General features: G+C 52.7%; 1 protein-coding gene across 2 annotated transcripts in view; it reads right to left on the reverse strand.

Annotated features, from left to right (window-relative positions):
- The window catches only part of FRAS1 (Fraser extracellular matrix complex subunit 1), a 106029-nt gene that overhangs the window by 700 nt on the left and 81417 nt on the right, over window positions 1–23912 (reverse strand). The window contains exons 34-72 of one of the 2 annotated variants that reach the window (XM_077176820.1): window positions 23827–23859; window positions 23078–23209; window positions 22686–22811; window positions 22082–22329; window positions 20780–20928; window positions 20417–20570; window positions 19328–19463; window positions 18848–19044; window positions 18361–18514; window positions 17784–18053; window positions 17489–17677; window positions 16945–17064; window positions 16345–16524; window positions 14526–14650; window positions 13939–14079; window positions 13196–13429; window positions 12816–12929; window positions 11664–11814; window positions 11030–11189; window positions 10630–10792; window positions 10157–10403; window positions 9308–9652; window positions 8906–9066; window positions 8380–8527; window positions 8078–8283; window positions 7458–7614; window positions 6742–6942; window positions 5979–6166; window positions 5556–5831; window positions 5200–5432; window positions 4751–4911; window positions 3859–4073; window positions 2701–2851; window positions 2316–2423; window positions 1999–2158; window positions 1542–1658; window positions 1276–1442; window positions 768–973; window positions 328–474 (exon numbers count right to left, since the gene is read on the reverse strand). In XM_077176820.1, coding sequence (XP_077032935.1) covers window positions 328–474; window positions 768–973; window positions 1276–1442; window positions 1542–1658; window positions 1999–2158; window positions 2316–2423; window positions 2701–2851; window positions 3859–4073; window positions 4751–4911; window positions 5200–5432; window positions 5556–5831; window positions 5979–6166; window positions 6742–6942; window positions 7458–7614; window positions 8078–8283; window positions 8380–8527; window positions 8906–9066; window positions 9308–9652; window positions 10157–10403; window positions 10630–10792; window positions 11030–11189; window positions 11664–11814; window positions 12816–12929; window positions 13196–13429; window positions 13939–14079; window positions 14526–14650; window positions 16345–16524; window positions 16945–17064; window positions 17489–17677; window positions 17784–18053; window positions 18361–18514; window positions 18848–19044; window positions 19328–19463; window positions 20417–20570; window positions 20780–20928; window positions 22082–22329; window positions 22686–22811; window positions 23078–23209; window positions 23827–23859 — 6770 coding nt within the window. Of the gene's footprint in view, window positions 1–327; window positions 475–767; window positions 974–1275; window positions 1443–1541; window positions 1659–1998; window positions 2159–2315; window positions 2424–2700; window positions 2852–3858; window positions 4074–4750; window positions 4912–5199; window positions 5433–5555; window positions 5832–5978; window positions 6167–6741; window positions 6943–7457; window positions 7615–8077; window positions 8284–8379; window positions 8528–8905; window positions 9067–9307; window positions 9653–10156; window positions 10404–10629; window positions 10793–11029; window positions 11190–11663; window positions 11815–12815; window positions 12930–13195; window positions 13430–13938; window positions 14080–14525; window positions 14651–16344; window positions 16525–16944; window positions 17065–17488; window positions 17678–17783; window positions 18054–18360; window positions 18515–18847; window positions 19045–19327; window positions 19464–20416; window positions 20571–20779; window positions 20929–22081; window positions 22330–22685; window positions 22812–23077; window positions 23210–23826; window positions 23860–23912 lie in introns of those variants that run through there. The other variant, XR_013181943.1, reaches the window with a different exon arrangement.

Genomic DNA, 23912 nt, shown 5'->3' on the forward strand with positions numbered 1-23912 from the left:
TCTGTTAAAGAGCTGGTGTGTTTTGTGTCCTGTGTCTGACAAAGTCATCTCAGTGGGTTCTTCTAAGCAGTAACACTGACCACCTAGTGGGGTGTCCAGCCTTTGCCAGAGGCAGTAATTTATTCAGGAAAATGAATAACATGCTTTTAAAGAGCTTTTTCATTAATGCTTCAGGAAAAAAAATAAAATCACCAGAATAATATCCAAATCTCCATTTCCTGTGTCAGAGTTGAATTCTGAGGGCCCAGAGCTTGCAATTCACCAAGTGTTTGGGAGGTCCTGGACAGACAAGTCAGTGTTGGGCTACCAAAAGCACTGGGTACATACCTTGTAGAGAGCATCCACCTTGAGAGTGAATCCATCAACTCCAGGCATGCTGCTGACTGAGTGGAACTCAGACAGCTCGGAAGCAAAGTGGGCGTCAAAAGGCACATCGTGGAAATACTTATCCGTCACTTCCGGCTGGTTTCGGTCCTGGAAGGCAGAGAAGTGTCCTGAGGGATCCTGTGTGCTTTCCCAAAAGAGGCTGGAAGGCAGGGCACTACCTGCGTAAGGGTTCTAATACAAATGCTCCATCTCCACACCTACATGCAGGCACAGATTAAGGGACACTCATGGACAAAGGGTGGGGAAAAACCAGTCCTGTGTTCACACTTTGCACCAGCAGTACAAAACATCCAGTGAGCTCCTTTCCTCATCCCTCTGCAGTCAGGATCTGCTTGCTGCCAGAGGAAATCCCAGAGGGGAAGCAGGAGCAGAGCACTCACCAGGAGCAGGAATCGGTGCTTCAGGTACTTGTTGGGCTGGATGCAGCCATACTGGGGCCCCTCGTTGTAGACGGTGCCCGTGGGGTCGAAGAAGGGCACGTAGCCATCCCTGCCCGTGCACAGGTAGACCTTCTCCAGCTGCAGCCTGTACGCCGCATTCAGGTTCTGCTCCGGGTGCCAGAGCACACGCCCATACAGGATTTGCCCTGGGAACAAAGTGGGGCAGGTGGAAGCCCCCAGCCAGGGGAACACTGCCAGAGCCAAGTGTGCCAGACCACAGGTGAGTCTGTGCTGAGAAGGGTTTGGGTTGTTTGGGAAGGGCTTTGGGGGGGTGCGAGTGGCAAAACAAGGTGCCAGAGCATGTTGTTGTTTTACAGGGCTGTAAGATGCTCAAAATGCTGTGGAAGAGGCAAAGCCACATCTGGGTTTTGCCCTTTCCTCTCCAGGAAATGGAAGCTGTGCAGGGAAAAACAGTGGGAACAAGCAGAAGAGGAGAGGTAAATCCTACCCTTGGAAAAAGCCCCTTTGTAATCCATTTCTGCCAGAGATATTTCTGATTTGGTGGGGTCCATGAGAAAAACCTTCTCGTTGTTGCAGAGCTGAAACTCTGTGTTCAGGGAGTAAACAACTGGAACCGGGCGGTTTGTCTGCTGGAAAGCAATCGGGATCAAAAACCTGGAATTGGGACAAGGAAGGAAAGAAAGGGGAGATGAGGTTTGTGCAGCCCAAAGGGGCTGGCCCTGCCCTGCTGCCCTGTGGCCGGGGCCTCCTTACCGCTCAGGAGCGTGAGCTGTGCAGGGCAGGGGCTTGTCTCCAGGCTCTGTCCATGGCTGCGTGGGCTGCACCGTGCAGGGGATCAGCAGGATAGTGTATTCTCCAGAGTAATCCTTCCTGGGAACAGACAGGAGCAGTCACCAAGCAGAGCTCTGAGCTCTTCGCCCAGGGCAGCAGCTCTCTCTTGCCCCGGCAATGTCATCCAGCAGTCCCTGAGGGACAAACGTGACCTTCTGAAATGCAACGTCACCTCTGGGATCAGCCTGTCCACAGGCTTCATTGCTGGAAAAATTCCTTTACAAGAGGCTGAGCTGATTTTCCTCTCAGTAGAACAGTGTTCCAAGCTCTGGCCAAGCTCCTAAGCATTCCACACTACTGCAGTGGCTGCTGGAGGGGTGCCAGGGAGAGCCTGGTGCTGTGGGAAGCTGCTGAAGGGGACTGGACCCCCAGCCCTCACCTGTTGTAGGAGCTGGTTGCTCTCCAGAGCTGGTAGGGAGAGTCAAAAGTCTGAGCACTCCACAGCAGCTGCAGGTCAAACTCGATCCCTCCCAGGTGCTCTGGAGTCATCAAGGAGGACCTGACATCTGGCAGGCTGTGGTGCTCCATGACAAACAGCCCTGGGGGGGGACAAGGAGGTGACAGGGCACAGAGGTCCCATGTTGTCAGCACAGAGGGGCTCCTGGCAGGGACAGGGACTTGCTCTGCTGCCTGTGGTGCCAGAGCAGAGCTGTGTGTGACCCTACTGTGTGTCCCTGCCAGGATCAGCGCCCTCACCTCTGAACTTGGCCTGTGTCCTGAACTCGATGACGAGGCGGCCGTCATCACGGATGTAGATGCGGATGATCTGCAGCCGGGCCGAGAGCACGCTGTCCGTCTGGATCCCTGCAAGCACAGTGGGGCCACGCTCGCTGCTCAGCTGGGCTCTGCCAGCCCCAAGAGCTCTGGGAGACCTCCCAAAGGCAGGGTTTCCTTGGCATCATCCTCCACTGGGCCAGCTGCACACTTCCTTCCTCCCCCCCAGCTGCCTAAGCCCCCCGCAGGCATAAAGGAAGGAATATCCAAGTGTCCACTCCCTCAGGATGCTGGTGGCAGTGCAGGAGCTAAGGGGAAACATGAAGGAGCCACTTATTCCACAGCCCTTGGAGTGCCCCAAGCTCACCTGTCCTCCAGAGCACGGTGTCGTAGAAGAAGGAGAACTCCATCTCCGTGTGGTGCTCCAGGGAAGCCCAGCCCCTCGGCGCCGTCACGTAGATGTAGGACACGTACAGAGGCACGTGGACTGTCAGGAAGGACTGGGCAGAGTCCCTCACCTGGCAATAAAACCCCAAAAAGGGGGTTAGGCACCTTCAGGGGAGGTCAGAGGTGACTCTGGGTATTCTTTACCTCAGACAAACCTGAGTTTTAATTCAGGGGCAGTGCTGAGGCTTGCTGGGACCATGGGACAGAGGAGCTCTAGGTGCAATTTCACCTCAAAACCCCCCAATTTCCAAGGCTGGAAATTAAAAATCAGCAATTCTGCTTGCTCAGGCCTCCCAGAGCTCTCCATTTATTATCTGCAGAGTGCAGCTGCACTTTGCAGGCCCTGGAGAATTCAGGGAGATGTTCCAGCCTGGCTGGTGCCAGGCTCCACATGCTCCACCGGGTAGTTGTTCAGGCCAAGTAGCTTCTCTGGGCTTGTGCAAACAATTGGAGCTATAAAAGGAAACTTAATGAAGTAGTCCAGGCTGGCAGGAATCAAAAGAGATGATACTGGTCCTAGCAATGTGCCTGGGAATTTAATGCCTGAGCTTAGGGGAGGTGGAGTTGGCTGCACATGGATAATGTAGCCACAAGAGGGCGGTGAGACACCTCACATAGTGGAAGCCACTCATTTATGGAGGAACATTCCTGGGTTTTGGTCTGCCAGACTGTTAATTAGGAAATGAGTTAAAATATCCCATGGCCTCGCTCTGTTGTGGAGCATGGACTGAGCTGCCTCTGCTCTGTCCTTGGTTCATTTCTATTGGCTGAGAAAACAGCCAAAATTATAAAAGAGAGCCCAGCTGAGAATGTTTTATATTTCCAGTATGGCTATACATTAAAAAAACAAATATTTTCCTGGTGCTCTGAATATTAAAAAAATAAAACCTGTGATACTCCTAGGAAAATAAATGAAATAAATGCACACAGCCACTGTTCTCTTCCAGGTGATGGGGGGGGGGAAAGCCAGACTCCACCTGTACAGAGCAGAGCAGCAGCTACACTCAAGTGCAAGGCAGAGCTGTGCCTGAGAACTGAGATCTGGGATAGGTGGGAGAGCTGGGGATGGACCTCTCACCTGGAAGTCAGCAGTGACAGAGCCTCCACAGACATCGATTAACTCGGTCATGTCGTAATAGGCGTCGAAGGTCCAGATGCAGCTCTTGAGGTTGAGGTGCTGGTACAGCTGGATGCTCCGGGGCTCCCTCACTGCAGGGTCCAGCTGGTAGGGCCGGTCATAGCCCGGGCCCAGCACCGAGCTCTCCGGGGCCACCTCGGCCAGGAACCCTGCCTCTGAAGGACACAAACCAGGACAATGCCCCCTCCCGACTTTAAACTGTCCCAGGCCACATGCTTGCTTCACTCTTGAATCACCAGAGCTCCTCTCCCTTCCTTATCCTGGAGGACACACTCAGGTCTTCACAGGGGAAACTGTTACAGGAATGGGGCAAGCATCTTAAAAATCAAACTTAGGGACCGACTGATTCAAGGCTGAAGTTAACCTTTAAGAAAAGAGGAATGGGCTCAGTATGGAATTATCAGAATGAAGTACAAGATCCTGCCTGGATCTAGCATGGACTTCATTCCCTGGAGTGTCAAAGACACAAACTGCCTGTTCTTTTCAGCCCTGACATTTCTTTCAGCAGTGAATAGATTTTGTTGCCTCATGGGAGACCTCAGTGATCCAGACACAGTGATCCAGCCCTGCAGACCCCTCTCTTACTGGGAGGATATCACAAAAACGATTTACAAAGCAGAAAATCACTAGCTCAACATGAACCTACAACCCCAAATGTTCCCATGCCTGGAATCCCATCTCCAATGGGGCACCTCTGGTCACTGCTGTGAGACCAGGAAGATTCATTGCTATTTACATCATGTCAAGAGAGCCAGAGGAAGACAAAGACCCCTTCTCTGATTTCTTTCCAGGCTTCCATCTTCAGGAAGCAAAGGCTGGCTTTGAAGGTTACCTGAGATGCCTCTGAGGTCCCTGGCAGTGACCAGGTTGGAGCAGACGTGCTGGTGCCTGTAGATGGACTCGGAGAGCAGGAAATGAAGGTTGTGCAGCGGCAGTGTGGAGATCAGGGGCAGCATCCCATCCTGGTGGGGGATCTGCACCGAGATGTGGATCCTGGAACAAGCAGCACGTGAGACAGCAGAACAGAGCAGCCTGGCAGGCACAGGATCCCCACAGCAGCACAGCCTTAAGCTGTGTCCCCCCAGCTCCCCGCTGCTGAGGGGAAGGGCACCCCCTCAGCTGGGCAGGCTGTGAGCAGAGAGTGGGAGCAGGAACCTGAGCAGCCCATGCTGCTGGAGGGATGTGGTTTTATACACGCACATCGTGCTTGTGAGCCCGGGCACCCCTGTAAGCCCAGGGGGGCTGGGGAAGGGCTGCACTCCCCTTTCTCCAGCCTCATACCTGTTGGGATGCTCCTTGTGCTTCACGTCCAGGTACTTGAGTGTGGCAATGAAGGACTGTGCCTGGAACCCTCGGGCTGTCCCTGCCACCACGGGCGTGTGGCAGATGGCACTGTCTGTGCCTATGGTGACGGCGCTGCTCCTCAGGGGGGTCCCCACGTGGCCAGCCCTGTCCACAGCCTTGGCCACGCAGCGCACGTGGAACCGCCGGCTAAAGTAGATGCTGTCCAGCACCTGAGGGAACAAGGAGGGGGAAACCACTGGTGCTTCCAGCAGGCTAAGGGAAAACAGTGTTTAGAAAACCCAAACCTCCAGGCCTCAGATCCAAGGAGACTTTAGTCTGGAATGTCTGTGTACCCTGTGGTTGACGCTGGTGAAGGGGGTGTTGTCTGTGATGGTCTCGAAAGGCGACCGGGCTCCATTCCCATCCATGGGGGCGGCCACTTCCCAGCTGAACTGGATGGAGGACTGGTTGATGCCAGCCTCAGCACAGCGCTCCCTCATCAGGGCGTACTTGGGGAAGTGAGGGTCACAGGGAGTCACACAGACCAGGGGGTAGCCTGGGGAGGGGGATTTCCTAGCGCCCTCCTTGGTCACTTCTTCCACGCGGTCATAGTCAGCCAGGGTGACAACCTGTGTGGAGGCAAGAGGGGCTGAGGGAGAGGGTGGAAAATGCCATCCTTCCCTCCCATGTTGTCACTGCAGCTCTACATTTTATTTCCAAAATCCCACTGCGGTTTCCAATCTGTACTTGCAGGGCACTAAATCACATCCACTCACCACGGGAGGTGCTGGGAGAATCAGGCTCCCTGCTGCCTCCTGATCCAAAATAGTCACTGTGGCAGTGCTGATGTCTCCCAGGACTGCTTCCACTGGATCATCTGGGCCCAGCACCAGAGAAAAGGACTCGTGCCATTCCCGGTCCTCGTTGGACATGATCTCCACCTTGAACATGATGTGGGCCACACCTGGGGGAGCGAGTGCAAGAGAAACAGAGGGAAGTTGATTCATCACCAGAGACTGCTCTCAAGTTCTCATCTGAGCCCTGCACAGCTGCTCCAGGCTGTGACCACAGAGACATTATGATAAAATGCACATTATAAATTTTATTTCCACTCATTGCTGCTAATAATTTACCCAGAGGAGTCTACTATCAACATAAAACTCCAGCTATGACAACTGATCCAATCGATCTGGTGATAGATTTACTGGCAGATGCCGACTGAGGATTAATAATGACTGTCTTGTATTAGCTGTCTGAAGGAAAAACCTGGGATGCAAAGCACATTCCCACCCCTCCTCTCCCTCAGACTGGTGTGCAGAGCTGTTTAGTGAGGGTCCAGCAACATGGTCTGAGGTGTTCACAGCCCTACATTCCCCGAGGAGGACTTCACTCTGCCAGGTGCCAGTGCTCCTTCCTCTGGTCCCATCACCCTTCGTTTAACACATCACCTAAAATTCCTGCGACAAGTGGCTTTTCCCACATCCCCTGGGCGTTCTGGCCACGCCCCCATCTCTAACCCTCCCCTCGAGGCCCCTTTACCTGGGCTGAACTTGAGCATGCGGCTCTTGGGGTAGTAATCCACGCCGGCCTGCGCCGAGCCGTCACGGGTGCTGCAGCGCACCCGGGAGGTGCGGTTGCGGTCGCCCCTGCGCACCACCGGGATGCTCAGCACCGCCACGCCCTCGGGGCCCGCCGGCTCCCGCACCTGGTACGCCGCCTCCTCGAACTCGATGGTGGGGGCTGCAGGCACAGCAGGGAGGGAAAAGCCCCGGATTTGCACCCCTGGCTCCCTTCAGGCTTCTCCACACACCTTCAGGGCAAGGAGCTCCTCAAAGCGGGGGCCAAAAAGGCTTGGGTGTGACTTAGGGTAAAACCTAAGGAGGGTGTTGGGCTACAGAGAATGGCAAATGATTCTCCCATCCTTGCCTCCCACACATCCCCAAATCCCTGCCACGTGCTGGTGATCCAGCCTGGCATCCCTCTTCTCCCCCACAGATCTCTCCAGGCTGTGCTGCTGTGGAGGGAGAGGAACATCTCCCAAGGGAAGCACAGCAACTCCAGCTGCAGGGGAATGGGAAATAGGAGAGTTGGGGGGTCCAAGCACTCCTGTCCAGCCTCTCCCTTCAGCCCAGCCCAGTGCACAGCAGTGACCTGCACACAGGGCTGTGACCATGGCACCGAAGGCATCCACATTGATGGGGCTGTGCTGACTCACTGGGACCCCCCAGCCACTCTTGCTGAGCAGCCTCACTCACCATCTTCGTCGTTGGTGACAGTTATGGTTGCCACATCCATCTTCCCAATCCTAGCTCCACTCCAGTGGTTTCCAAGGGGGCTCCCCAGATAGACCTGGAACTGCTCTTCTGGTTCGAAGGCAGAGTCATCACTGATGTGAACACTGCAGTTCTTCACCTAAAGCCAAGTGAAGAGGAGAAAGCAGCAAACTCTGGTAAATCTGATAAAGCCACATAAAGGCCAGGCTGTACTTCCCTATCTAGGGCTGCACATTGGAGTGCTGTCCATCCTGGAAGAATCCCTTCCATTTTTAGGGCTGCTCCTTCAGTGTGGACCAACCACACTGTCACATGATGAGACACAGCAGCAAAAGCATCTCCTTCCACAAATCCACAGCTCTCTGTACAACAATCCTGGGTCCTCCTGATGTATCAGACTTGCATTTCACAATTTAACCAGTTCCATCCTGGAACACCCAACCCCTTCAGAGTGGGTCACGTTGCCAGGACAAGAATTTGCATCATCTGAAACCAGCCTGGACCAGTCTGCCAGCTCCCTCTGGTGAGAGAGGGCCGAGGAGAAGATGTGAACCTCTCCCAGCACTGGTTCTTCACTCCCCCAGGAGGCAGGTGCAGCTCACCTTCTCCCCTTTGAGGAAGGTGATACGAGACTCCTCTGCATCCCTCCTCTCGGTGAAGTCCTCCATGACCTGCGCTGTCAGGCTCCGGGTGTAGCACCTGACGGAGGACTCGTAGCTCAGGTCCCCCGCGCGGAAGATGGGGATGTGCAGGGTGCCCTCCTTCTCCCTGGCCGTGTAGGTGTCCTTGGTGAACTGCATGCTGGGCACTGCAGGGGGGCAGAAACAGAGCCAAGCAGTGCTGGGGATGCACAGGGAGCCAAGGGGCCAGGAGGGAGCAGTCACAGCTGCCAGGGATGACTTACCGTCCTGGAAGATGTCATTGATGGCCACGATGGCTTGGAAGGGCTTTGCCAGCTCGGCTCCGTGGGGGGAGCTGAGGTAAACAACAAATGTCTCCAGCCCTTCTATCACTGGGTACTGAGCATCATCCAGGATTGTCAGGGGGCAGAACTGGGAGGAAAGTGGAATTCCTGCTGTTAGACGTACAAAGCTTTCATCCTTCCCAGCACTCACATTTGGAAGTCTAGTGTAAAGCCATTATGTCATTATGTTTTCTGAGTCCATTAATCAATGTAAAGAATGTTCTACATAAACTCAGCCTATCATTTTAGAGAACAGGCAGCCATCCTTGCCCTGGAAGAGGTGGCATGACCAAATCTCTCCAGACTGGAGTGCTGAGGGCATGGAGAATCTGTGCCTAGCAGAATCATTTACAGTTCTCAAGTGGCCCTGAGACGATTTTCAAAACAAATGGCAGATATGCACGGAAACACAAGACAGGTGTCGCCAGGCAAAGCAGACTCAGCAGGAGTCCAAGTGGCTCCTCACCTCTTCTGTCTTGCCTGGCCTGAATTCTATTTTCCTGGAGCTGGGCACATAATCGACTCCTGGGCTGGCCGATGGCGGGTCTGATGTCCGAGTGGCACACCACACCGACGTGGGAGTGGAGAGGTCGGGTCCCTGCCGCAGGACTGGGATCTCAATGTGTCCTGCAGCACCAGATGCACATGAGAGAGAACAAACTGAGAGAGCAGCCACATTCCAAAAGCCCACCCCTTTCCCTTCAGCACTGCTCCTGCCCCCAGCCTCCCCCTTGGCGCAGAGGGAAGCACAGAGCCCCTCTGCAGCACATCTTTGCAGTTCTGCTGTGCCCTGAATTGCTCTTTCTGACACCTCTTCATGGTGAAAACTTCTACAGGGAGCATCCCAACACAGCCCCCTGCTCCTCACCTGCAGCCTCGCTGACAGTAAAGGTGGCATTCCCCAGGGACACCGTGGAGGCGTCATTGGGACCGGCAATGACCACGTTGGCCGAAGCCCGGCTGCCAAGGCGCGCGTTGTCCGAGGCGTCGGCCAGCACCACCTCAAACTCCTCCTCCTCTTCATACTCGCTGTCATCGATCAGAGTGACATCACAGGTGACCACGGTGACACCCGGCCCCAACACAAGGCGGCTCTCATCCGACAGGCCCCGGGACTTGAAGTCGGAGCCAGATTCCAGCATGTAAAGGCTGCTGCCCCTGGCTGATTTGGGGATGGTGTAGCAGATGGCAGACACAGTGCTGCTGGCATCCCCTATGAAGCAACAGGAAAAATCCATAGTGGAAATACTTTAAATCTACTTGGTGGAGACACCTTTCACTTAAATAATAAAGCAGCATTTGGAAAAGAGGATGAGGAATGAAATGCTGAACTTGGATAGCAGCTGGGTTAGATGTGACTTCCAGGCAAGCTCCTAACCCACACTTAGGAAGCCGAGAGGTGGCACTTGCCTATTAAAGAGCACACAGCCCACATAAAGCACTGTCTAGCTGACAGAGAAGCAGCAAACAAATACAAAGATTTGCTCCTGCTCATGCCGGGAGCTGAAACAAATCCAAACCCAAGAGGCTTTAACAGCAGAGACAGGAAAGGTTAAAAAAATAAACAACGCTGCCCCATGCGTTGCTTGCCATTGCATTGTGCCGCAGAACCTCTTCCAAAACATTGGAGAAGGCCCCAAAACCATAAGCAGGCAAAGCCCAGGGGTTCCCCCTCTGCACGTGTCCCTCCCACGGGGCTCAGCACGGCCCAACCCACCTTTCCTTTGCACAGGAGCTGAGAGGAAGCCGGCGCTCTCGCTGACGTGGAAGGTGCTCCTGTCGAACTGCAGCGTGGGCTCGTCCTCGGGGTCGGCAATGGTGACGGTGGCACGGGTGACGTTGCCCAGCAGGGCGTAGGCTGGCATGCTGAGCTCCACGGAAAAGCTCTCTGTGCCCTCGAACACGTCGTCGTCGTGGATGGCAATGGTGCAGGCCTTGGTGTCCTCCCTCTCTTCAAACTGTACCTACAAGGCAGCAAGATGGCTGCTGTCCTTGGAGTGCCGCTTGGAGCTCCCCGTCCTTCCTGTCTCACCCTGCCCTGAGTTGTTCCCTCTTCCAACAGCAAACAACCCACCTGACTTTACTAATAGAACACACCCTCCTTGGTGTTTTGGTCACTTCCCACCCATTCTTTGCTCCAGGCTTGGTGGCAGGCATGGTGAGGCCATCCCTTTGCTGTGTGCCACCCACCTGCCCCGCGTACTCCATGTAGTCCTGCTCTCCAGGCCGTGATCCTGATCCAGCAGCGGCCGTTCCCTGCTCGGTGCGGCACAGGACGATGCTGTACTGGTTGAGGTTCCCCAGCCGCCTCACGGTGACGCTCACGGAGCCAGCACTCTCCCTGACCTTGTAGCTGGAAAGGGATCAAGCACACACGAGGAACAGGCTGGGGAGCAAACCCTGCATGTTTGTGTGATACTGAGGGTGAGGCTCCGTGGAAAATCCGAGGCACGGCAATAACCGGGCAGTTACTCCGTGGTTCAGCCTGGCAGGGCTCTCTCCTCACTGGCAGGATTTCCTTCCCACACTGTAGGGAGCTCAGGTAAGAGCCCAGCTGCCAGGCAAGTGCTGTGACCCTCATGGCACTTACCTGGAGTGAGTAAAGCTGAGGAGGGACCACTGGATGTGGAAGACATTGCCGCTGACCACGTTGGGTTTGCTGTCCTTCACCAGGAACTGGAAGCTGTCAGTGGTCTCCTGAACCTTCTTCTCGTGCATCATGTACCGAATGAGGCCCTGGTTCACATCCTCTGCCAGGAGGGAACAGCCAGTGAGTCAACACAGGAATCCAAAGGCAGCTTTGTGGATGAGCAGTGTGGATCTGCTGGGACTGGGGATCCCAGTGGCACAGGAAGCAGTTACCCCCTCAGCTCCCCTTCCCTCAGCCCTGCAAGAGTGAGCTTCCCCCACAGGGCTGACTCTGCACAGCTAGACCTCTGCCAGACTGTGATGATCAGATGCACTTGCAAGATCTGCAACCCCTCTTTACTGTCCCAAGTCACATCTCCAGCTCTAACAAGCCTGGAGAACCTGGGACAACCTACGGGACACAGGTTGTTGTCTCTAAGAAATTGTAGGATTTCTGCAACTGACAGCAAAGTTCAATGCTTATTTTCAACATGCTGCCCCTTGGCTTTCTCCCCTCACATCTTTTTTTTCCTTATTTTAACAAACTGAATCAACTGATGGAAAAAAAAGCAGCAGGGCACAGCCCAGCTCCATACCCTGTGTAAAGGTGGTCACAGCTGTCCCTGGCTTCAGCTTGTTCTCCACATGACCATTTCTGGGACCAGTTGTTATCTCATAGATCAGCTGTTTGTCATCTGTGTCAGGATCTGTCGTCAGTAATTCCTTCTTAGTGATGAGATTGGTGGCCTGGATTAAAGCCAAATCAAGGGAGTAAAACTGAGGCTCCAGCAGTGCAAGTCTGATTGACTGTTCACACAAAAATCCCAACCATCCCTCTGTCAAAACAGCTCTCCATGAGGGAAGATCTAGGGATGTGGAAGTACAAAGCAGCCTTGAACAGAGATATCCCACAACGTGTTTGACAACACAAGAAGGATTCAAATTTTGTCTCACATCTGGTTACTTGAATTAAAAAGACAAATGTGGGTCAAAGAAAAGCAAATTCCAAAGCAGCTGCCCAGCCTTATTTAGCCAGAGCTAAAAGCTAGGACAAATCTTTGAGTTTCTGTTAGACACCTCTATTCCATGAGCTGTGCTGATGCTTAGGTGAGGTCCTGCTTGGCAAAAAACCCAAATCTGCAAACAGCCTCAGATTGAAGGACTCACTCAAGACTGTTCACACAGCTCTGCTGAGTCTCCATGAGAGCCTCTTTCAAATGCCCTCACAGGGATCTGATTCAGTTCCACCACATTTTGCTTCCTCTTCAAAAACAAAATGTTTTTAACAGCAGGAGAAAGAGAGAAAATTGAGCTGCTTGAGGCTGCAGGAGTGCTTTTCCTGAAGTGAGGAGTTTGAGCTGAGATAGCCATTTCATAATACAATTTTTTACTACAGCATCTTCCACTCATTTTTTTTCTGGGAGGAACCAAAGTGTTTCTTTACAGCAAATGCTGGCTCCTCAAAAACAAGCCAAGAGTTTCCTGGGGTTCTGTTTGGACTTCAGCACAACAAAGGCATGTTACAACAAGAAATTCCTGCACCATATCCTTGGAAAGCCACATATCTCTGCCATGGCTGCTACAGCACATCATCAAGCCATCTCCGCCATCAGCAAAGCTAAAAATGTACCCTGGGCATTCTCTCTCACAAAAACAGAAGTGCTGAAGGATGAGGATGTTTTCCTGAGAAGCCCCTTCTCCTGGAGCAGCCTGAGAAGCAGCCCAGGCTGAGGCCAGGCACGTGTTACCTTGCCATCCATGTACTCCAGCCACTGCAGGCCCAGGTTGGTGACAACCCTGGGTGTCCCATCATCCACAGGGAGGATGTCCACCTGGAAGCGCTGCGGTGCTGTGGTCACCACCTGACAACAGTTCAAGATAAAAGGGGGTGACTCTGGGAGGCAGAGCCTCACCCAACACATTATAAGCTCGGCTCCCTTCAGCTCTGGGGCAAGTTTGCACACCCAGAGGGCAGGGAGGGGAAGGAACAAAGGGAAGGAGCAAAGGGATCACATAAAGGAGAGCACTCAGCCCTTGCGTGCAGCCACAGCAGCTCAGCCCCCTGCCCCAAGAAGAGGCAGCACCCTATGGGCTCTCAAGGCCCTTCCCATCCCCTGTGCCCCCTGACCTTCCTTTGGCCCTCCTGCACCACGAAGAGGGCGTTGGTGCCGTCAGACACGGTGAAGGTGAAGCGGTCCCTGAGCGCGCTGCCGCCACTGCCATGGTGGCTGTAGCTGATGAGGTTCTGGTAGATGTCAGCCATGGTGAAGGTGCTGGCCTGGAGGGGACGCTGCCCGCGGCCGCCACGCTCCAGCAGCCCGTGCCGGGGCGGCTGCACCACCCGGAATGTGATGGACTCCACCTGTGCCCAGACAGGGAGAGGCAAAGCTGGCACACCACCTCAGGGCCAGCACACTCCTGCTTCCCCCTGAGCCCCACCCTGGCCTTATCCCTCTCCCAAGGTGTCTCCCTACAAAGCAAGGCACATCCCACCCAACTCCTGGTTCAGCTGGTCGGAGACAGCTCCCACCCTGTGACAGCTCCAGGAACACAAGAGCAGCCCCCAGCCCTGCAGCCATGCTGGGCAATGTGTCCCTTGCCACTCTGCCAGGGCAGAAGCAGCAAAAACCTTTGAGGGAAGATTTTGGCTCAGGCAGCCGGATCTCTTGCTGCAGGGGAAGCAGTGGTGAGGTAGAGCCAGGGTCAGACAGCTCAGCCTCTGGCCAGACCCAGCAAGAAGGGGAAGAGCCATTGTCATCCATGCTAAGCATAAACTCGGTGTTTATGAGTCCTAAAACACAAACCCATTTTCCAACAGCCCAGATGTGCAGCAGAAGAGGGGAGGGAGGAGGCTGGGGGGTCCTGCCTTACCTCTGTGTCAGCATCTGTTGCTTTGAGCTCAAACTCAGTGATGGTTTTTCTCACCCCTTCCTGAACCGTCATCCCAAAGATTTGCACCACGGGTAAGGAGTCATCCACAGGGTTTATGGTGATGTCAAAGGTCTGGCTCACCTGGGACAGGAGGAAAAACCTCTCTTGATGAACTCAGCCTTCCAAGAGTGCAACTTCATGGCAAGAGCACAGCAATCTTCAGGTTGGGTCACTTCATTTCAGCCTTGTCTGGTGAGTAAATCTGAGCTGCTAAGCCCAGATCACATGAATATGACCTTCTTTATCCCTCCCCACTAATTAATTCTCCCTCTTTCTGTGATATTTATGGGCATGCACTCTCCCTCCCTCTCTCAGTCTGTGTTGCCCCTCTCCTTCTATGTGCAGCTCTTTCAGAAAGCAGCAAGGAGGCATTTCTCCAGGGTCTGACTGTCGTCAGGTGGCTCCCTGTTCCCTGCACAGGGCTTGCTCCCTGCCCTGAGGGATATGGGGAATCTCACAGCAGGAGGAGGAGGAACAGCCAGCTCTGCCCAGGCTCCTTCTCAGGCAGAGGTCAGGCTGGGACTGACCTCGTTTGTCCCATCAGACACAGAGAAGGTGAAGGTGTCCCTGTGCTTTTCCGTGTCACTGGTGTGGATGTACCGGATGCTGCCAGAGGCCAAGTCTGTCTGGCTGAAGGAACTAATTCTTGTCCCTGGGAAATGAACAACGGGGGGAAATGTGCAACAGAAAGAGCAAGGCAAGGAAAAACTACAGGAAGCAGGACATATTTAGCCATAAGGACTCAGTTTTGGCTGGTTCTGATCCAAGTCAGGCTGCCCCATGAATCTCAGTGGAGCCAGGGATTTAAGCTGGCACAGAGCCTCCTAAAATCTCCTTCTCCGAAAGAAGTCCAGGCTTCTTTTGACCTCATTCTGTTGGGAGTGGGCCTCCTGGGGCAGAGGGGGAGAGAAGCTGGGAGAAAAATGGCCCATGTAACACTTGGATTGTCACTGCTGGGCAGGACTAACCCAACCAAGGCATCAGTGAGGATGAGCTAAAGGCCTCCTGGCCTCACAGCAGTTTTCCAAAATGCCTTCCAAGTGTCTCTTCTCTCTACCCCTCCGTGTACCCCTGCATTTCATACCAAGTCCCTTTTTCAGCACTGATTTATGGTGACATCTTTACAGGCCATTAGGTGTGACACAGCCACAGAAAGGTACCTGACAAGCATTTCAAAAAGCACTTGAGCTTTTAAAATCTTGCTGCTGTGTTCAACAGTTTTACTGCTGTTGTCAACAAACACCCCGACAAGAAGTTTGCTACCAATATATCACACTAAATGGCTGCTGGCAGATGCTGGCCACACTACAAAAGACACCAGGATCTGATTTAAATAAATGAGCCAAAATGGAATGTTCAGCTAATATTTCTTCAGAGCTCATCAGCTGTAAAGGTTTGGGTTCTCTTTTGAACACTTCAGTATTCTCTTCTTAGGTTTAGGTCGTTTAAATCATGATTACAACTACTTCTCAGTCTGTGACTCTGTATCCTTATTAGTCCCTCACAGACATGAAAAAGCACAGAAGTCAGAATCATCATCAGATTTTAAATAACAGGAGGAATAAAGTCCTTAATTGAAGTCTCCAAAGTACAAGATTCACTGGTTAGTTTGCAATTTAGGCAAAAACAGTGCATGTTTTTAATTTACTCTCAGCAGTGAGTTATTATAACGTATTCATTATTCCTGCCCTTTCAACATGTTTTTGGTGAGAAGATGAGGCAAACCCCACACTCAAACTGAGCTGTACAGGGACTGTCTGCATCTTGAAAACACACAGCAGATATTTCCACTTTAATCTCATGTTAATGAGAAATCTAAAGCTAAGAAGAAATATAATCTTGGATGAGTATAATAAAATCAGAAGAGCATAAAATGTGACACCACAGATTTAGATTAATTCATCAGAGAGGGACAGCACACTCACACTGTCAGCAAGCATGAAAGGCAGCTCTGAAATTCAGATCACATGTGCAGGACAAGTCATCTGTTTACCAAGATGGGCTGTTTCCAAGGACATTAAGGGATGGATTCTTTGGAGCACTGTTCACAGCAAAGTCCAAAGGTTTTTCTGTCATGCAGAAGCAGCAGTAGGGCCATAAACTCACATAAATCCTCAACTGGGATTATTGGGCTGCTCTGCCTCCACTCACCTTATTCCCCAACCCTCTGGGCTAATGGCCCTTTGGTTCCTAACAATTCTGTGAATTGTTCTGTGAATTGATTTCTAACAATTTCTGGGAATTCCGTGCTGCTGCCTCTGGGCACGTTTTTCCTGCAGTGAATGTTTAGGGCTCAAGAGGCTCCGGTGTTTTGATGCTCCAAGGACCCAACACCTCCCTGCTCACCTGGGGAGGCCACGTGCTCCAGGTGGCCCAGCTGTGGCTGCCGGGTCACCTTGTACTGCAGCTGGGAGGCCTCGCTGTCCTGGTCAGTGGCTGAGAGCTGGAGGGTTGTGATGGCCTTGGCTGAGTTCTCATCCAACACCAGCCCCTTGTTGGTGATGATGGAGGGGGGAAATCTGTCGTCTGGAAGGGTTAAACACAAAGCTGAGTTAGGAGACAGTCACACTGCATCCCTCAGGTACTTGTGCTCAAGCAAAAGACAGCGCACGCACAAACATTTTGATAATTCCAAAACAGGAACTTGGGGCCATCCCATTTATCAGGGATGGTAACATTATAATGTCCTAAAGACTATCTAAACAGCATGAAGGCATTAAGGGGAATTTTTCTACCTTTTCAGTGAGTTTGTCAGAAGCCAAAGAATGAACCCTTGCATCTGCAAAATCTCCCCATGCCCCTCACTTCAAAGGCCTTTGAATTGACAGCTCATCAAAACCATAGTTCAAAAATTCCATTTTGACTTGCAGTACATGTGGGATGGGAATCTCTGGGCAGACTCAAGCTCTGCAGCAAAGAAAACACAACTTCAGCACTACTTTTTACCTATTACATGGATGTGAAAAACCTGGTCCATCAGCTTGTTGCCATCTGCATCCATCACATCAAAGGTGAAGGGGAAGTTTCCACCGGGATCCCCTTTGCCATGGCTGTACACCACATGCCCTGGGGAGAAGGAAAGCAGAAAAGAGATACTTTAGTATAGGCTGCAGCTTTTAATCCTTACTTTGGAAGCAGGCTGGCACCATCAGCTGAGGCACCTGGGGCTTGACAGGGCTCCTGGATTTGGGTTTCAAAATTTTTTTTTTCTCTTTGTTCTCTTTCTTCTGCTGAGAGAGACTTTTTAACATATATTTAATGATACATGGTTCTGCTCTAACTTAACAAACTGAGCTTACTTCTTTCCTTCTCCCTTCCCTACTTCAGCTCATCACTCCCCTCTCATAAAGATGACAGAGTCATGGAATATCTCAAACTGGAAGGGACCCATAAAGGTCATCAGGATCAACTCCCTGCTCCTCACAGGACTACCTTAAACCAGCCTTGGTTTATATACTTGCTGTGACTACCTAAAATCAAGCACTCTCACCTTTGTTTATATCAGCCTGTGTGAAACTTCTGAGGGGTCCTTTGGCAGAGATCTGGACTGGGCTATCAGCTGTGGTCAGCTGCAGCTGGCCCCTGCTGGGGTCCCTCCTCAGGACAAATCTGATGGCCGTGTCCCCTGAATGTCCAGCTGCTGCTTTCAGGTGCTGAGCTGTGAGCCGAGCTGCAGAGCCTGCACCAGAGAGAGCAAAACCCACAATCAGCTTCAGTCAGCCTCAGGCAGCCTGGCCAAGCGACAGCAGCACCCAGCAATGCCACTCTCACGCCTGTCCCCATACCAGCTGGCAGCTGCAGGTCCCTGCTGACAGCCACCGTGGGTGGCAGCTTCCTGGGCAGCTCCATGGAGAACTCCAGCCTCCCTGCCTGCGTGTGGAGCCCGTCAGTGAGGGAGAAGCCGAAGCTGTCAGTGTCGGTGTGTGCAGCGGCCCCGCTCCGGGTGTAAACGATCAGCTGCTCCAGAACATCCTGGTAGGTGAAGGAGGAGCCCCGGGACAGTGGCCGGCCCTGCTCCGGCGCCTCTGCCATGCTCTGCCTTCTGCGTAGCTGGCCTGCCAAACCACACAGGGCTCAGCACAGCCAGCTGGGGACAGAGCCTGCCTTCACCTGGCACCCTGCCTGCCCTGGGCACTGCAGGGACAGGCACCTGCCAGCAGGGAATCCCCAGGGAAACACCTGCACCACCCCTGCTGCTCCCCGGCAAAGAGCAGGGACAGCCCGCCAAGAACAGGGCTGTCCTCAAGCATAGTCCTGGTCGAGATTGTGCTTCTTCCCACATGCCAGGCTTCCCTCTTGCAGCAGGGGCTCTTACAGACAGACAGACTCCCTGTCCCTCAGCCCCAGCCTGTCAGGACGTACCATGCTCAGGGCTTTGGCTGACCACGATGACCAGCTCGCTGCTCTGGGTGTCCAAGTCCTGCAGGCTGAGGGAGGCGTTGGTCACGACCACGGCCAAGCCCTCCTGCACCCGGACAGGCTCCAGCACCATCCTGGGGGGCTCGTCATTCTGCCTCTGCACACAGCCAGAAGAAGGAACATGAGCACAGGGAAAGGCCCACCTGATTGAAACACAAGCTCCCAAATGACAGAACTGGTGCTGGCATCACCAGTCCCTCCAAATCTATCCAGCACCACAGCTGCTTCCAAGACAGAGGAGACACCAGAGCAGTAAGCCCTGGGGAAGAGGCTACAATGCACAACTGTCCCTGGGCATCACAAGTAAATTACGTGCCTGTGCTGGGGGAAGGAATCTCCATTTAATCCCCCTTCCCACGTACTAAAAAGGAAGGAGTAAAGCCTTGAAAAGAGTTTGTGTGAAAGGAGAGGGCTCTGGCAGCTGGCGTACCTGGATTGTGATGTTGATGCTCTGCACCTCTGACTGGCTGAAGCCATCACTCACATAGAAGCTGAAAGCGTCACTTGTGGGCTCAATGCTCTCATGGACACTCTGGAAGTAGTAAATGTTCTTGTCCAGGACATCATGAAGGGAAAAGGATGCATCTGTGCTCCCCACAGACTCACTCTGTGGGCCAAAGCTCTCTCCTGCAAACCAGAATACCACTGGTGAAAGGATGCTCAAATGGCTGATAAACTCAACAGAGACCCAGCACATTGTGAAGGCCGCAGAAGAAGGGATGCTCCTTTCTACAGCTTGGCTTCCCACACCTTGTGGCCTTTGAGGGAGAAAACATCTGCTGTATTAGAGTGGGCCCTGGGGAAGCTGCAGTTTTTGTTGCAGCACAAGCCATCCCCTCCATGGGATATGACAGATGTGATCCTGTTGGGGAGCCCAAAGGAGGGAAGAAGGGAGAACCCAGCAGTTTACCTGTCCTGGTGTTCTCGACACAGCCATACACAGGCAGAGTGACCATGGTGACCCTCAGGTCCTCCTTGGCAGCAGTGTCATAGTCAGCAGTCAAGTGGTGATGAGCCAGCAGCGGGACCCTGCCCCCCTCATCCACCTAGGAAGCAACAGCAGACAACACAAATCCTTACTGAACAAGGCTGCCTCCATGGGAGAGGCTTGCCCAGGTGCTGGAGTGCTGTCCCACTCTCCCCTAGGTCTGTTAATCAGGAATTCAGCAGGGAGGTGAGGTGAGGTGGGATGGGAAGAACAAAGCCCATCTGGCCTCCAAGAGGAGCCTGGACAGGACAGGAAGGGAACTGGCAGTGTCATGGTGACCTCTTGGAAGGCAAGACCTGCAGTTCTTGTTGTGGAGAGCCTTTTGAAGGCAAGGGAGGGGGAATGCACAGCTGGAAAGGAGAGAGATGACTTCCAGAGGCCTTGATAAGGAGTGTGAAATGCTCTGTGTCAGCCCAAAGCACCAGGTGTCTTCAGACTTGAAGAGTCTCTTACACACACACTGGTGAAATTAGGGATGAAATATTGAGTAGGGCTAAATGTGACTTGCTCCACTGATATCAAGAAGACACCCTAGGGACAAGCAGCTCCTGAATGGACAGATGAGGTTTGGGGATGCAGATGCACTGTCAGACTCCTCCAGCCTCCAAGTGCTTTGTTCACCTTTTGGGTGGCACAAGGAACACTATGCTTTATTCAGTCACTTCCCCTCAGTCCAGGAAAACTGTTCAGCTACTCCCACCTGAGCCATGGCTGCCCCTGTCCCCAGGCACTCGGAGCCATGGCTGTCTGTCCCTGTGCCCAGGCACTCAGAGCCATGGCTGTCCCTGTGCCCAGGCACTCAGAGCCATGTCCCTGTGCCCAGGCACTCAGAGCCATGTCTCTGTGCCTAGGCACTCAGAGCCATGGCTGCCCCTGTGCCCAGGCACTCAGAGCCACGTCCCTGTCCCCAGGCACTCAGAGCCATGGCTGTCCCTGTCCCCAGGCACTCAGAGCCATGGCTGTCCCTATCCCCAGGCACTCAGAGCCATGTCCCTGTCCCCAGGCACTCACGGTGACATGGTCAGCGAAGGCAATGAGCGCCGGGGCGGAGGTGATGGTGACGGTGAACATCTGTCTGTCCAGCCTGTTGTTGTCAGCATCCAGCACTGAGAAGTGAAAGATGTCAGTCACGGGCTGATTGCTGGTCTCAAATGTGGTGGAGTAGCTGTGGGATGAGGACATGAGGAATCAGGGAGCCTCACTGACCCCCAGGCACATCTATCCCATCCTCTTGGAAGAGAGGTGGTGTCTCAGTTCCCAACCCTCTGTCACTTTCATTCCCTGAATTCTTTTAAGTAGCCCAGAGATCCCTCGGGGAAAGCTCAGTGAGCTTTTAACTGGTATGACTTGAGGGAGAACAGTGTTCTTTGCTACCTGATCCTCTGGCTGTTGATGTCTTCCATGGTGAAATTGTAAACCTTGGAAAGGTCTTCATTGTGGGAGCCTGACATCCTGAGGAGGGTTCCATAGGCTGGCAGAGATATCAGCTGGATCTTGATCTCTGAGTCAGGAGAGTTGTTGTCCTAAGCATGAAGAAACAAACCAAATGAAAACAAGGCAGAATTAGCCATTGCTGTGTTCCACTAAAAATGGAAGAAAGAATAAGAGTTTTATAGTTTCATACCTGCCTAGTTGGGTCAGACCCACAGATGAATATTAAATGAAACTCTACTGATGAGAGTCAGGAGGGTTGACATTTTCAAAGCATACCACAACATCTATTTTCATTTTCTCTCAGCTCAGCAAGGCTTTCTCTATGTCCTTGTATCACATTAACACAGTCTCCCAGACATAAATGTGATATTTTCATTTCCAAAGTACTTCACAATGAACTAAAATCTGATTTTGTCTCTTTTCAACCACATTAAGTACAACTACACTGTGGTATCACAACTCAGATGTCATTTTTCTTAAAAGAGTTTTGTTAGGTTATTGAAAAATAAGACCCAGAGCAGAAATCAACACATCCTGAGCATATGGGTCAGAAGTGAAATCTTTTCCCTATCTGTGCTCTTATTCAGATTAAACATGAGCATCTCCCTTGTCAGCCTTCCTCCTTAAGAGGAGGACAGGACAGATTCCAGACTTGTATCCAGACTGATCCCTTAAAAAAAATCATTCCCAATCATCTGACAGCCAGCCTCTCTCAGCTCAGGTCTCTCCAGCCTAGCATCTGTACTGTGATCTCTCCTCCCTCAGGAGGATGCTACATCATCTGCAAGGAGTACAGAGCTTTCCTGGGAATGTCACCAGCACGATAACTCTTGCACAGCCCACAGGCCCTGGGACCAACTCAATCCACCAAGCTCTGCAGCATCCTGGGGTGGTTTACTCCTTCCCCCTTCTGATCTGTCCAGAAAAAGGTGGGTGAGGGGGCTGAAGTTTTCAAGGGATTAACACTTGACAAATCTACGTGCTTTACTAGCAAGTCTGTTAGACAGAAAAATCTGGGATTAACTAGGTTCTCATGTTTAGCATGGCAGTTCACCTCTGGTACAGTCAAATGGGGATAACCTTAAATCCCTGTGGGATGAAGGAGTCTGTTATCCCCTCTTTGGCAGCAGCCAAAACTTGAGCTCTCTAGCCAGAATCCATGTTGACAGCAGGGAGGTGTGTGGGGATAAGGAAAGGGAGCCTGGCAGCATTCCCTGGGCTTAGGAGCAGATGCAAACCCACCGTGTAAGCCAGGTGCTGTCGGGACAGGGTCACAGAGCTTTTGCTGGCCAAGGTGACAGCCAACAGGCAGCCCGGGGCCAGCTGGGGGCCGTGGGTGTCCAGCTGGGACACGTCCACCCTCAGCACCGTGGTGACCGTGGTGACACCATCAGTGACAGAGATTTCCATGTTGTCCTCTGCCGCTGCTGAGCCATCGTGCACATACTGCAGAGCATTCCGGGTGACGTCCTCGTAGGTGAAGGTGTCGCCTGCCCAGGGAGGAGACACAGGAGTCAGAAAGTCTCTGCTCAGAGCAGGAATCCAACTCAAATGACTTTAATCAAGAACTAAACTGGCATTTCATCCCATCCTGTCAGGGCTGTGGGTTATGAGGACGTTCATTAAGGAGCTGGCAGGGCAGAGGAAAAGCTGTGACCTTCCCAGTGCCAGCAACTCAAGGAGGGCACCAACCCTCCTTTTCTTCCCAGCTGCTTCCTGAGCTCACAGCTAGATAAGGCTTCCCTATGGATGCATCCTGATGTGCCAGGAGCATCTGTCTCCTCCGGCTATAAACCAGCCAGGCTGACCCCTCTCCTGCACTGAGGGAAACTCTTGCTCCACTCACCTGCTCTCATGAGCTCCTGCACATCTGCGGTGTACTTGAGCACGATGCCATGATGGGGAGGTTTCACCAGCTCAAAGAAAAGGCCCTCAGGAGCTGTATCCGTGTCACTTACAGCCAACTGGATCCCTGCACCAGGGAAAGAGAGCATAGCTGATATGAATGGAGCCAAAAAAAACCCTGTAATTCAGTCAGTACAAGAAAAGTAAATAATTCTGGAGCTCCCCCAGCCTGAGAGCTACAAGTTCCATGGAAATAGTTTGTGCCTTGATGATGCTCAGGCTGTGTCAGGGAATTCTCTCCTAGACTGCCTCTCAAGTGACCCTTGGGCAAATGAAGCTGGGCCTCCTGGCAGAGAACTGAGGCCCAGCCTGTGCCCCATGCACCCAACTCACCGATGGTGGCTCTTCCCCCCTGGCTGACCTCCAGGAAGGGAGCTGCAATCTGGAAGACTGGAGGCTGCTGCTCAGCAGAGAGCAGGTGGATGACAAACACCATCTCCGGGCTCGTGTGCTCCCCACCAGACACTAGGCACAGACAGAAACCATGCCTGAGTGCAGGAATGGGTTTGCAGGGACCCTTCACCTGGGAAATTCACCTGTCTGTGCAAAAATCACCATTCCACATTGCTGACTCATCTCTCACCTTTATCTGTGAGCATACACACACTTCACCCAGGCCAAGAGCATTTCTCTCTGCCCCTAACTCAGAACATAGACTTCTCCTTGCTAATGGAAGCCAGAAAGCACATGGAAACAGAAGGATGTGTTAAACAAGCAAGCAGCTTATCTATGGCAATTTAATTGCAGAAATGTCTCCATGCTGTATTAAAGAAAATGAGAGCGTAAAACTCCTTGTTCACACTGGGGGGACAAGAGGGATAAATCAGGCCTTTAGGACTGATTCCAGGCAGCCTGGAATCAGGAAAAAGGTGTCTCTAGCAAGGTGCAGCTCAGCTTCTGTAAAGCACTGCTGGGAACCTGACAAATTAATATTCCCCAGGCACATGCATTTCCAGGAATTCCTACTGAGTGCCCACAGGTGTGCCTGCAGCAGAACAAAGGCCAAGGGGCAACAGGCAATGCGAAAGGCAAAAGAAGGATGAAAACTGCTGTGGCCAGGAAAGAAAAAGTGGCTGACATACCTGTGAATCGGAAGCTCACGGACTCTGGGAGACCTGGCGGGACAAACACAAGCACAGAGCGACTGTGGTCAGGACAGGAAAGCACG

Source organism: Agelaius phoeniceus, chromosome 4 (genome assembly GCF_051311805.1).
Source record: "Agelaius phoeniceus isolate bAgePho1 chromosome 4, bAgePho1.hap1, whole genome shotgun sequence".
Lineage (NCBI taxonomy): Eukaryota > Metazoa > Chordata > Aves > Passeriformes > Icteridae > Agelaius > Agelaius phoeniceus.